The sequence below is a fragment of the Triturus cristatus genome, chromosome 3_2 (genome assembly GCF_964204655.1).
Source record: "Triturus cristatus chromosome 3_2, aTriCri1.1, whole genome shotgun sequence".
Classification (NCBI taxonomy): Eukaryota; Metazoa; Chordata; class Amphibia; order Caudata; family Salamandridae; genus Triturus; species Triturus cristatus.
In genome coordinates, this window is record NC_140584.1 from 229365136 (window position 1) to 229379252 (window position 14117).

Consider the following 14117-nt stretch of genomic DNA (forward strand, 5'->3'; position numbering starts at 1 on the left):
TCACGTCCCTCTTTACATTACCCTTGCCACCCCTACCCCATGGGGCAAGAGGACATAATGAGGTGTCCGAAATACAGGGAAGGGGGGTGTTTTTTTCACTCAAAATCGAAATTAACATGTTGATTTTCATCTTTCTTTCAATGAAAAAGTGATTCAGCACGTTTTTCTGGTATATTGATCGGTTTCTTGCTTTAAAAAAGAAAGCAAGGTCTATGTGCTTATGTATCTCTGACAACATCCCCATTTCTTCTGTTGGTATGCTAAAAGTGTGGTATAGGTCCCCTAAAAACAGAATTGTGTCAGTGCTATTTGATTGTGTCACCCATATCTTGTGCAGTGTTTGATTTAATATTCGGTATTACCGGTGGCATTGTAATAAAAGTAGAATGAGACACGAATTCAAATGCTAATGACAACTTTTGCAGCCAACACATTTAAACGCCTGCGACAGAAAACAGTTGGCATCATGCGGCAAATACCACTGACGAATTCGTATATTGCCATGACAAAACATTTTACAGCATCAGGTGATTGTTCAAATCCATTCACAGGACAACAACCTCATCAACTATTGATTTTCTATAAATATTACTGAGCAAAATTATTTCCTGTAACAAATTATTAGATATCCGATGAGCACACGTTTTTCTAATTTTAAGAATTTTTAGATTTTGAACAAGGAAATACAATTCTCACAATATTGTACACCATTAGTCTCTTCCTGGAATAATTCTGCAGCAACATAGATAGAGCTGTAGATCAGAAGCAACCATGGCAGAGAAATGTATTTGTAAGTATGCTTCAGTCAAACAGCTAAGGCTTGTCATAGCAGCGGGTACTGACAGATGAAGAATCATTTTAAGACTTGCCCGAATTGAAGATCTCAACACTAGTTAGAGGATTTGATAGAGTGACTTGTTGTGCTCTGTCTCGCACTCCAGACCAGTGATGTAAACTGGTTGACTACAGTTCCTTGTTTGCTGTATATATTCACTTTTTTTATTGAAGCAGAAGGGAGGAATAGAAGAGAGGAAGACACCATTTTAATCCTTGTTCCAAACAAGTTCTCAAGTGCCAGTGTGCCCAGCAAGGGTTCTTAAACAAGAACCCAGCATGGAATTATTGGGTATTTCTTAACCAATCTATAAATGGTGCCAGCAGCCCACAAACTATTGTTAACCTTCAGTAATGTAGTTCCCTTAGCTAGAGTAATTAAAACGTTTAGAGTGCCACCAAAAATATTGAAATGTGCCTGTTGTTATAAAATTCAAGATGGTGGGCGAAACCTCTGGGAAAAGTATTTTTTATGTGAAAAACAGAAACTACCACAACATTCAACCCAGTCCAGCCCTCTTTCTTACATTAAGTTTGACCAGCTATATTTGCAGAAGAGTTTCTCTCTTGGGACAGCCATCGACAGATACAAATGTAATTGGATTCTACCCTATTTAGTCATATATACTCAGAAAAACGTTGTCGCATTTTCCTCACTATCCTTTGTGACCTTTGAAACTGGAGTACCAGAATCCTTCAGGGATAAGGTTAAGAGTGTGTGTTGAAGCTGGGTCTTCGAGAAAAATACAAAATAGGTTTGAAAGAACCTTGGGGCATATTATCAAGAAACAGAGTTAACATTATCGCCGCTTTAGCGGCACAAAACTGCCGCTAAAGCGGCGAAAATGGGCTTGATAATATGCCCTTGAGAATTCCCATAGAAGCCCATGTTTTGGTGACAATATGGGCTTCTATTGGAATTCTCAAGTGCATATTATCAAGCCCATTATCGCCGCTTTAGCAGCAGTTTTCTGCCGCTAAAGCGGCGATAATTTTAACTCCATGCTTGATAATATGCCCCCTTATCTTTAATTCTTGTCTCATTATGGACAATAGAGTGATTAGACACAAAATATCACTTGCCTCAAAACAGCAAAAGTTAGCTCAATTTGGAACAGTGTTGGAGGGCAAATGGTGTTGAGATTTTGTGAATGTCAGCATTTACCATTTTCGAGAAAAGAATTACTGGCAGATTAGCATAATGTCTTAGCCAAAAACTGTTAATGTTTATGTATTAAGTTCCTCATAATTTTACATGTTCCCATGCCAGCTCAGTGCATTGATGGCATAAGTAGCAGGGCCGGAATAGTGGGTGATACACTGAGCACCCCCATGAGCATGGGTCTATGCTTCCCCATTCAGCACACAATAGTCTTTCAGCCCCCAGGGGCGGATAGTGGGTGTTTATCCTGGGGGGCAACAGAGAGTGTGCACGGCACTGTCGTTTTAGGAGGAAGCAATCCCACATAAGTCTGGACCTACCTTCCCCGGAGATTACCAGTCTTTCTGCTTCTCCGGTGGTGGATAGGGAGGGTTTATCTCAATCCGTCCCTCGGGAGGGGGAGTAAAAGGCCCACTAGACACCAGGGAATGGTAGCTGTACTGTTTTTGTGAAGGGGGGTTGGTCCGTTGGGCATGGGACTGTGTTCCATTTCAACCCCAGCACAGTCTTTCTGCCCACAGGGCTGATTTGGAGATTTTACTCGCAATTTGCCTGAAGGCAGACAATCCCACTAGACCACCATGAAAAAATAGTGTAAAACATAAGGAGTAGGGAGGGTGCTTGCTTAAGCATTGGGCTGTGCCCCCACCCTAGATAGGGCCTAACAGTCTTAATGGTACATAGGGGAGCTTACCACAAACTGGACCCTGGGGATCAGAAAGCCAATTAGACCACCAAGGAAAAAATGGTGCAAAAAAAAAGAAGGATTGAGGCGCTGCCTTGCCAGGCATGGGGTGTGGCCCCACCGTAAACTGAATCCAACAGTGTTTTTGCTTCATGGGGGTTAATTTAGCAGTTTGCAACATTTCTGCCCTTGGGAGGTCGGGCAAAAATACCATGAGACACCAAGGAAATATTTTTATTTGTTCATCCTATCCTTCATCACTAATGTCCAATCTGTCCCAACACATTTTCTACCTGCCTGGGGCACATAGCATCCCCGTGGCAAGCAATTGAAAATCTGGATTGCTTTTTGGTGTGGTTTAAACATATGGACTGGCAGAGTAGGGATATATCCAAATATCTTCTCATTGCCATGATGAAAGTCTGCATTATTCTGGCCTGGGCTTGGCTGCCACCCTGGGAAACCTATTAGACCCAGACTTTTTTTAAACTAGCCATCCATAGGAATCCAGAGTCTTGTGCACTACTTGGATCCAAAAATGTTTTTCCCTACAGTGCACTGCAAACCTCAACCTTTGCCTTACATCCCACATTTCCCTCACATTTCAGTGAGTGACACCTCTGGAATATGCAGGGATCCACACAATCCCTAGTGTCCCACATCCTCTCACCATCCTCACACTTCTTCCCAAAAAATGGCACCCCACTTGTGTGGCTTGGCCTAGCACACACAACACAGATGTCCTCAAAAACACAATGAGGAGAACTCAACAATATAGATAGCTGTTGTATTTGGATCTTGGCACAGCAGCCACCTAGGGAAACCTACCAAACACAGAAATGTTTGATAAGTAGACACACAACTCTGCTTGTTTCTGAAAGCTAGGAAGCTGTGGATTTCCACACAGCAAACCTTCTTATTGATGTTGCTTTAGAAAAAAAAACTTGCACTTTCTTGCATAAATCTTTTTCATGTCTTTTCCAAGAAGCCCACCACCCCCACAAAAAAGTCAATATTTTGCCTTAAAGGAAATCCACATTCTCAATTTAACTATAGTATACCAGGATAGTTGGAAAATAATACAAATATTTGGCCTAGATACCTTTTGTAAACAAAAATGATAAAAGGATAAGCACAAAGTGTTCTCAAACATCAACAAAGGGCTCAGTAGGTAATAGGTTAATCATGAAATTATTATGGAACTTGAGTGATGATAACTATTGTGTTGTCATCAGAGTTTAGGTCCTGTAACATCCCTCCCTGGGAGGATTCAGGGTCAAAAGTCATATGATATAACTTCTTGTGATGGCATTACGCTTAAAGGGATGTGTGATGTAAAAACGATACCCCTTGTAGTCTGGTGAATCGACATCCATGGGTAAACAGCACATTTGTAATTTACTGGCACGATGTGTGGGGCATTCCCAGTGAACAGAATGGTCAATGGCTGACACAGCTCTAGTCTATTTTAGTCTTTTCTGTTGGTTAATTCTGGCCTTTTTATTCTGGGAAATTCTAACCCTTCAGATTCTGAGTCTGACTCAGATACCAGTTACAAGGAAACTTCCATGATCAGCTAATTTAATGATTAGTGGCTTTCTAAATTCTGTTGTAGAATAAGAAGAACATTTTCTGAAAAGAAGAGAAACATTTGGGAATATTCAGTACAGTCCACTCTCTAATTGAGCTGTTTGTAGTCCTCTTAAAGGAAACAATGATAAACAGATAGATATTAAGAAGAGGAAACACATTTTTTATCTCATAAAAAATATTTTGTTACTCATAAATGAAGTAAACACAATAAGTGCTCATGGTCAATATATATGAGAAAAAAGGGAGTAGGTAGGTCTGTAATGATATAAGACCGTTAAGCTTAAAGGATGGTAGTCCTCATCCACCTCAAGTGGTATACCTCATCAAAGGACCCCTTTTCATACCACAATCAAAATAGGTGGTGGTGGGGTCTGCAACCCTTCACAGAGATGAGCTCCTGGGATGTATGAATAGGGCAGAGCTACACCCCATTTCTTTGATCCCTACCTAGTGGGAACAAGAATAAAATATCATAGGTCCACCAGGAAGTAGTTTTACTGTTTTTTTCCTTCTTTTTCTTCTCACACCCATGCCTACCTCTAAAGAGAGCTTCCACTTGTCTGACTAACACCTTACAAGCTCCCATCTGTGAAGATCTGTAGCCCACACCACCTCCTGTTTGGGTTGTATGAGGAGGGCTACCATCCTTTCAGTTGAACAGACATAAATAATTACAGGCATTCCTATCAACCTTTTTCTCAGATAAATTGACCACAAACACGTATTATGTTACTGTTATTCATAGGAGGCTGTGCTTGGTGGTCTTTCAACCCTCCTTTATTTCCTCTTTGTATTGAAGTGATTTATAAACAGAGACACAATACAGATTCAGAAGTAATTATAATGGGCAATTGAGAGATCTAAATGAATAATACAAGTGTCCCCCCTTCATGATACTCTAATAACACTAACCTAGAGTGGCTTTGTGTATGCACAGTAAGTATTAAGGTTTAGGTTAAATGAATTGGATGACAGTATTTAAGAGACTCTAAATATTTAAATCTACATTTAATGTGACATCCCATAAGTGCTGTATTTCGTCTACTAATAATGTATTAGGTACCAGCATTTAATTCACTTGATGCTGCATATAGCAACTTAGATTAGAGAGTTCTTCACTGTGCGTGTATATCTGTTGTAAAGTTCAGGTCACAAGTTATAGTCTCAGAAAGGTTAACTGAGCTCTCTATTATTCCAAGGTAAATTGAGTGCCAGTAGCAAGATGTTAAAATATTTTGCCATAAAGTATGTAAAAAATATATTATCTTAGATCATCCTGCTAAGATGTACAATTTTACAAGGGAACAAACACTGCATTTCCTTAGGGAAATAGAAATCAAACCTTGTGCAAATGATATAAAAACCAATACTCTCACTTGTGTCATGTTTTTGAAATGATATGATTGCTTTGGTGACAAAATGTGAACAATTAGGACCTGAAACAGACTTTATTCTGTAGTTAATTTGAATCTGACCACTAAACTAAAGAAAGCCATGCTTGTTGTGTGGTATATCATAAAGTGACTGAATGTGGGGGGAGCTAACTGAAATTACAGCCGGTATTGTGGGTCACACACTTTTACCCACTCCTGAATCTTGTGGGTTGGGGCTCTGCCCTAAAGAAAAAGGGGACAAATATATGCATAAGCATATAGACCTAGATTTCATTCTATTTAAACAACAAATTGCTATGACTTGGAAGGCACTCACAACCTTGAATATTAAGGGGTGGTTAAGGATGCTCCTGACATGGGCTCAAGCTGAGTCAGATGTGCTTGCAGGGGTACATCTCTGAGAGGGGACCACAGGAGATGGGATGTTGGGATGCCTACATTCAGAAGATAGAAGCAAAGAATGATGAGCGCCTTCCTTGAACATAGTGTACACTAAATTGACTGCCCACATGTGCTATGGTCAGTGCCCCAGGGGCTCCTTGTGCTGGGAGGCCCTTCATGCTCAGGGGATTCAACAGGAGGGTGTTGGTGATGATTGAGTGATAGGTGTTCTCATACATGATTATGTGAGAGCTGTCAGCTGTGTCCGCTCTACTGCAGGTGTTACTAATGAATAATGACCCAGATATAGAGGCACCATGGGAACGAGTGCAGAAGACCAGCCATTAAAGTAAGTGTTGCTTATATGTCTGAACATAGAGCTGTTTTACTGTTTACACATTGCCGGACTGATGGACACCATCTAGATGTTTTCTTGTTTAGGTCATTCATTGACATTAGAATTGAACATGAAAGACGTGATGGTTCCAATTTGTGTATAGTAGTTGTGTACATGTTTACTTTTCAGTATGTCTGGCTACTCTGAGACCTGGAGGAAATGGATATGTTGATGCAATTCCTTGCAATTTACTGCTATTTCACTCTGTCATAAACCAATAAAAAATAAATGTAAAAATAAATCACTAAGTGGCTGAATTGTTTAAATAAACACAATAAGCACTCTAAGCAACAATCTTGTCATGGAAATCTTTGATGAGACTCTTTTTATAGATTGAAGAAATCTTTGTCTATGTCCACTTTGAGTTAAAAAAAGAGAGAAGTATGATAGAAGTGTGAGTGGATGAATTTGTATCCCATCCAAAGGGAACCTTCTTTTTTTAACCTGACAGTTTTTGGGTTCTCCATCCCTTTCGATTTACGAGCCCCCTCTCTTTGAAATTCAAGGTTTTATGTCCACTTTGACCATGACTACATGTAGCTCTGAGTTAGTTCCTGAGCAGGGAGTACACTAGTCACTTAAGTGATTCACCTGTGCACTCTATGACAGGGCTTGACAGTTATACATTCTTACTCTTTAAACATGGAACCCTGGCATTTTAAGAGACTGCCATTCACTATGTAAAAACCCTGATAGATACTGTATAGATTTACAAAAAAAATACATATTTGACATACCACTGGCACATCAATGCAAGCATGTTCTGAACTTTTAATGGGCATTTAGCATCTGCTTATTACAACCCATATTTGCATTTACAATATTTGGGTTATAATTCAGTATGTTATCTATTTTTTGTGCTGTCTTTTTTATTCTTATTTTCCCGCTTTATTTCAATATGTTGATATTTCTTATGTGCCATAAATTTTTTACATTTTAATAGTCAACTAACAATGGAAAAATAACCATATTAAAACAAAGTAAAGCAACCTTAGAATTTGTCTTTGGGTGATTATCAACTAGAAAGTTCTAATCACATTATACATGGTACAAAAAAGATCAATTTACCTCATCTGAGCCATCACTGCAGTCAAATTCTCCATTGCACCTTAAAGATGCTGATATACATCCTCCACCTGAACACACATATTCACTCGACGAGCAAGTTGGAGATGCTGAAAATGTAACATGATAATTATTTTGATTATAGAAGAGAATTGTTTTAAAGACACGGGAAGTGAATATCATGAATTGCTCCTCTACTTTCTCTGTCTCCGTACAGTATAATTAATTGGTCCGATAAAAGTATGCAATCTGGCAAAATACATAGTGTACTTCCTAAAGAAAGAAAGTCATGAAAGTGGTTTGCAGATTAACTAATGTTAGCCTATATTCCTATGTTCACTTATTCTTAATATCGAGACCCCAATGTTAATTTAGTCTTAAATATTGTGGCTATAGCTTCTCTGGTTTTAACATTACTGGAAGACTAGTCTGCACTATCACCAGGAACTTAACCATTACCCACTGTGAATATGTAACATTACCAATGAAAAAACAACATAACAAATTATATGTATATCACAATTGTGTAAATGCCTTGTGAAAGGTAAAATGGTTTCTGTTCAAACTTATGTGACACCCATAACTGAGAAAAGCTTAGAAAATATTCTCCAAGTATATTATATGTTAGAGTCCACTTTTTATTTTTCAAAGGTTTTGAATTTGTGAGGAGGAAACCGTACAAAAATACACACTTCAACTCTAAACATTAACCTACATAAACTATGGCTTTAGTTTTATAAGCAGAGTGAAATTTCAAGTACATGAAAACAATTTGTTTAATTTTGCAATCAATTGCAATGATTCGTATAACATTTATAAAGTATATCAAAACCTAAGAAAGAACAACAGAAATCAAGGGGTAATATTAAATTTGCTACTATTCAAAAACAGAAACATGACTACTAGACAAAAATTGTGCTGTAGATTGGCATAATTTCCCTTTGTTTATGTCTCAGATATAATAAGGCATTCCTATACCTTGTAAAAATACATTTTATTGAATCAGTCTAACTTATTATTTTTGACAATAACAAAAATGTATCTATCATTTCATATACATGTATGTTTACCTGGTTCACAGCTATTCTCATCTTCCCCTAACTTGCAATCTTCGTGACCATCACATCTCCACTTGGAAGATATACATTGCCCATTTGCACATTGAAATTGATCCTTTGAGCACCCGCTTTCACAATGTCTCTGTGAGAGTAAAAAGATATGAAGTACATAATGAATATTATGAAGTTAAAGTTGAAATATATAGTTACATCATTACAACTTTCACACAGAGTAAAGCTAAACTGAAGAGACATTTACAATGTATGCACTCAATAGCAAATATTCAATTGTATATGGACTCTAAAATGCCTCAATCTATTGTGGGTAGTGCTGGTAAATTGTGCATTTCTTTGATCCAAATGTGTTTACGTACTGAGACAGTGGAAAACTAATTTAAATTATAATTCAAAATTTATAAAGCACAAGAAGCTGTGGTTAAATCTAAGACAATTTAGACATGTCTTAATAATACCTTTATAGTATTGGTTATTATAGGGGCATTCAAAACACAAGCAAACACATTCATGATTTTCATTCTGGCATGATATTGGCTTGTGAATAACCTGAGATATGCATATACAGGTTGCATTTATTTTATAGGCGAGCATTATGTAACCTATTTAGAAACAAAAATTGTTTCAGATTTGATTGACTTTAAATTCCAGGTACAGGTCAGTCTGTTTGTTGGTATTGAAAATGTTCTACATTTTACTAGCAGTCACCGTTCTTTCTCTTAGACAATGCATTAATTTGCTCAGTTTGGTTATTGGTCTCTGGGTATACCTGATCTTAAGAATTCCTGAATAAAACATGCATGACTTTGAAAGGAAATCCACCATTTTGCTATGCTGCCTACTAGTAATTCACAGCCACTTGCACTCTGTAATAATGGCATACTGCTGTTCTGCCATGTAATAGAGAGAGCAAATATGCGGTGTCAAAAATAATTTAATATTTTTCTACACATACAGAAAAGATATTGGGTATTGGAACTTTCTGTTGTTAATCTTGATGGCAAACTCTTAGTGTTAAACATTCATTAGAAAATTAAACTGGGAAGGTTTAAGTGGAAGTGCTACCAAAAGCAAATTTGCAGCATTGCCGCAACTACAGCTGAAAAGAGCAATGAAAAGTTAAATATGTCAAACCTGTAAATCTGTAACAAGTTTGTGATTATGACATATATTTATAGCTGAGCACAGCGGAGACATTATCAAGACTCTTACACATCCTTCGCAAGAGTCCTCTCACTTCACATTTATCGTGTGTTTCTTGGGTCGGCAAGAGCCAGCAGTAGCCAATACAAAGGAAAACCACATAATGGACAGGGATTAGTCCCTTGACTGAGTTACACCTGCCTTAGAATAACCCTTGCAACACAGTTCCTCTTTCCAATTGTAGGACAGTGCAGGTCATGGGTGCTAGACCCAATAGAAATCCTGAAGCAGATAAGGGCCCAAGGGTAGAGACTGTCTTGATGAATGTAACTGAGCACATCAAGAGTGGAGTTAGAAGGCAACTGAAGCGTGAAGTGTGGAGAGGAGTTGGCCTATCGGCTAGGGCAGTCGACCTCGAATCTGGGAAACTGGGTTCCAGTCTCGGCAATGACGCTGAACATCATGTGATTCTGGGCAAATCACTTAATATCCCCGTGCCTAACCAAAATGAATGTGTCCTCATGTGACGCAACTCGTGCTATGTAAAGCGCTCTGATACCCGATACCTTCGAGTCAAGTTAGAGCTATATGAAACTCCGTAGAAAAAAAAAAAAGCGCCAAGCATAGCAACATAATTGACTTTGTAATTCACAGCACTTTGTGATGTCTTTGGTCGAATAGCACATCTATGATAGAACAAATATATTACTGTGAAATGCAATGTGTGATAGAAAAGCCTGGGAATATGGTTGGATTGGTTATGGGGTCATCACAAATAGCTGATTGTTTCACTTTCTGAAATCCTCTGATTGAAACACTGTAAAAAGAGAACTCTGTGGAACTGATTAGGGCAAAAAGATGTGTGTCACTGAAAAATGATAATCTGTATAATGGAACATTTGAGAGAGTGTCTTTGGATGCTACACATTGTCTGTTACCCTTTATGGAGTGGCCAATGCCCTTAGGCAAAGCCTGAGTGGCATTGCCTCGGGCCCGGATGGGATTCTAATGAACCTTATCAAGTGTAAAATTGATCTGTTGGGTCCCTTGTTAACAAATGTTTTTAATAATTCATTGTGTAACAAAATGATGATGATGAAGAATTTATAAAGTGCAACAAATTCCCTAGGGTGTCTCGGCGCTGCCCTTACCATATACAGATTAGGCTGGTGTATGTTTAAGATTTATGCCTTAAAAAAACATGTTTTTAAGCCCTTTCTAAATTTTAACAGGTTAGTCTCTTTTTTAAGCGAAGTTGGCAGAGAGTTCCACAGTTTAGCTGTTGTGGTAGTGAAACTACTGCCACCCCACCTAGCCCTACTTACACTAGGAACAACGAAATTTCCAAGTTCGACTGACTTAAGGGATCTTGCTGGAATATATGGCTTAATAAAGTTTGCCAGCTGCATTGGCCCCAAATTGTTCAGTGATTTAAAGGCAATGCAAAGTGATTTAAACTGTATCAACTTAGCTACTGGCAGCCAGTGCAGATGGGATAAAGCTGTGGAAGCAGAATCCAATTTGGAGATTCCGACCACTATTCTTGTTGTTGCCTTTTGAACAGTCTGCAGCTTTTGAATGTTGCATTTGAGGATACTGGTAAAAAGGGCATTGAAGTAATCCAATCTAGATGATATCAGTACAGATACCGCCATTTTCCTTAAATCCATAGGTATTGAGGGAAGAATATTCCCCAAAATGTTAAGGATAAAAAAGCAAGCAGAGGTGACAAAACTGGTTTGCACTTCAAAGGACAGCTTAGTGTCAAAGATGACTCCTATGTTTTTAGCTTTGGGCACTGGTGTAGGTAGAGAACGGCCAGCAATAATTATCGCTGGCCGTGCTTAGCGATAATAATATTATCGCAGGCTATCTCTGGAATTTATCACCCTGGTAGCTCGTTATTAACAACGCGTTTCTCCAGGGCGATAAAAATTCCAGAGATAGCGAGGTTATCGCCCTTTTGCAGGGAACATCGCTGGTTTTCCAGTGATGTTCCCTGCAAAACGGCGATAACCTTGCTGATACGACCCACAGGGTCGTATCAGCATAATCCACCCCCTATGTTAGGGATGGCTAAGTCAGGATTTTAACAGACGTTAGATTTTGGCGAAAACAGCAGTTTTCACCAAAATCTAACATCTGCTAAAATCATGTGGGCTGCCTTGTAAATATCGCGATGTAAACATCAGCGATATTTGCAAGGTAGTCCATCCGGGGTACGCCCAGTAACGCCCATTTTGCATCTCATTGGTGATGCAAAGGGAGGCGCTGGGAAAAAGGGTGCTAACATGCGATTATGCATGTTAGCACCCTCTTGTAAATATGGCGCTGGTTTTATCTCTGCTTTTGTGGCTTTGTAAGCCAAAAAAGCGGAGATAAAGCCCTTGTAAATATGCCCCCAAGTTGGACAGGCCACCAGCTATCTGTCCAGAATGAGGGATTGTTGCCAAATACCAGAACCTCAGTCTTGGATGACTTTAACTTCCGACAATTGTCTTTCATCCAATTGGTTATACAGCACATACAGTCATGAAAACTGATGGCTGTGGGGCTGGATGACCTGCTCACCGAAGCAATAATCTGCATATCGTCTGCATACAACACGAGGGCAAAGCCATAGCTTTTTATAGATTTGACCAGAGGTGTGACATAGACATTGAAAAGCGTTGGGCTCAGGGAAGATCCCTGATGAACTCCACATGGTAGCGAAAAGGAGGGTGAAACATAGTTTCCCAATGCAACCAACTGAGACCGTTCAGGCAGAAAGGAGCTCAGCAACAAGAGCGCCTTATTCCTGATCCCAATGGAAGCTAGACGGACCAGCAGCAACTCATGATTAACCGCATTAAAAGCTGCTGATAAGTCCAAAAGTATCAGGGCAGCAAACCCCCCCCCCCCATCTAAAGTCTGCATGAGCTCCTCAGTAGCTGTGATAAGTGCCAGCTCTGTGCTATCGTAAGCACAAAATCTGAATTGGGAGGGATCCAGAATAGCATTATCATAAACAAAGGAAGTCAGTTTAGTGTTAATGGCTTTCTCGATCACTTTTGCGGGAAAGAGAAGTCTCGCTTTAGGTCTATAGTTAAGCATCTCCTTAGCATCCAGATAAGATTTTTTTTAGTAACGGAAGTAGGGAGGCTTTTTTCCACTGAAATGGAAAATGCCCTGATGTAAACATGACCTTAAAAATCACTGTGAGGGGAATAGCTATGATTTTCGGAGTGCAGAATTATTGGGGGCCAGGGATCTGAGGGAGAGCTTGATTTGATTGCACCAATAATTTTGGTAGTCTGTTGGGTAGTCAAGGCAGTGAAGGATGAGAGGATTGTGGTAGCCGATTCTAGTGTGGATTGTGTCCTATTGAGTTGGATGGGGGTCTGAGCCAAACAATTGTCCAGGAGTACAAAGCTGTCAAAAACAGACTTAACCTTGTGCTGAAAGGATTCAGCTAGGGAGTTGCAGCACTCCTGACTGGCATTAGTGTCTAGTGTATCTGGCAGTTTAGACAAATGCTTTAGTGTAGTAAATAGAGCTTTAGGGCTCTGATTTTCTACGTGAAATAGGAAGCCTTTTTCCTGAGGATAAGTTTCTTATAAATTTGAAGGGATGATTTATATTCCGTTTTCGTAAGTGAATTATCCTCAACTCTTCATTTCCTCTCCAATTCATGGCATAGTTGTTTCTGAGCTCTAAGAATGTCATTAAACCAAGGTTCAGAGGGTAAGCACCTGGAATGTTGATTATGTTTAGGAGAGGCTAATTGCGTCATACCTGAATCAAGCCAGAAGTGGAACTTAGCGGCCGCTTGATCAGGGCCAGTAGACGTAGGCTGTAGAGTTTCTAAATGAAGATGGTTTAGCAGTTTAGCCTCTAGTTTATTCCAAGAACAACTGACTTCCTTATGATCAGACCAAATCATAGGCAGGTCTAGTCCATCTTAGATGAGGGTTGTCAGAGAAAATCCCATCTAGACAGTGTCCAGCGATGTGTGACGAACCCTTTACAAGTTGACATAATCCCGCACTGGCCATCTGATCAATTAAGCACTTTGTCACTTAACATGGAGAAATTGAAAGGTTCGGCTTTGTGAGCTAGGAGGGGACCTAGATTGTCAATAAAAGAGGCCTTAGAACTAAGAGGACGGTAGAGTAAAATGGCATTAAAGGAATATTGACCACCTAATTCAACTTTAAATTCCAGGACTTCACAGTCCTCATTTTCTGAATTTGCTTTGATACAAGATGTAAAACTTGATTTAAGAATAAGAGCTATGCCACAGCCTTTTCTTTCTACACTGTCAACTTTTAAAACCTGTCGGTATGACCAAAAGTAGATCCAGGTCAGAGGAAGCATCTGCCATGTTTCCGTTATAAAGGCAATTTCAATT

General features: G+C 39.2%; 1 protein-coding gene across 1 annotated transcript in view; it reads right to left on the bottom strand.

Annotated features, from left to right (window-relative positions):
* Positions 1-14117, bottom strand: part of LRP1B (LDL receptor related protein 1B) — a 3634433-nt gene that overhangs the window by 384075 nt on the left and 3236241 nt on the right. Inside the window, exons 70-71 of the mRNA XM_085647014.1 lie at positions 8582-8711; positions 7515-7621 (exon numbers count right to left, since the gene is read on the bottom strand). Of these exons, the coding sequence (XP_085503140.1) occupies positions 7515-7621; positions 8582-8711 (237 nt within the window). The remainder of the gene's footprint in view (positions 1-7514; positions 7622-8581; positions 8712-14117) is intronic.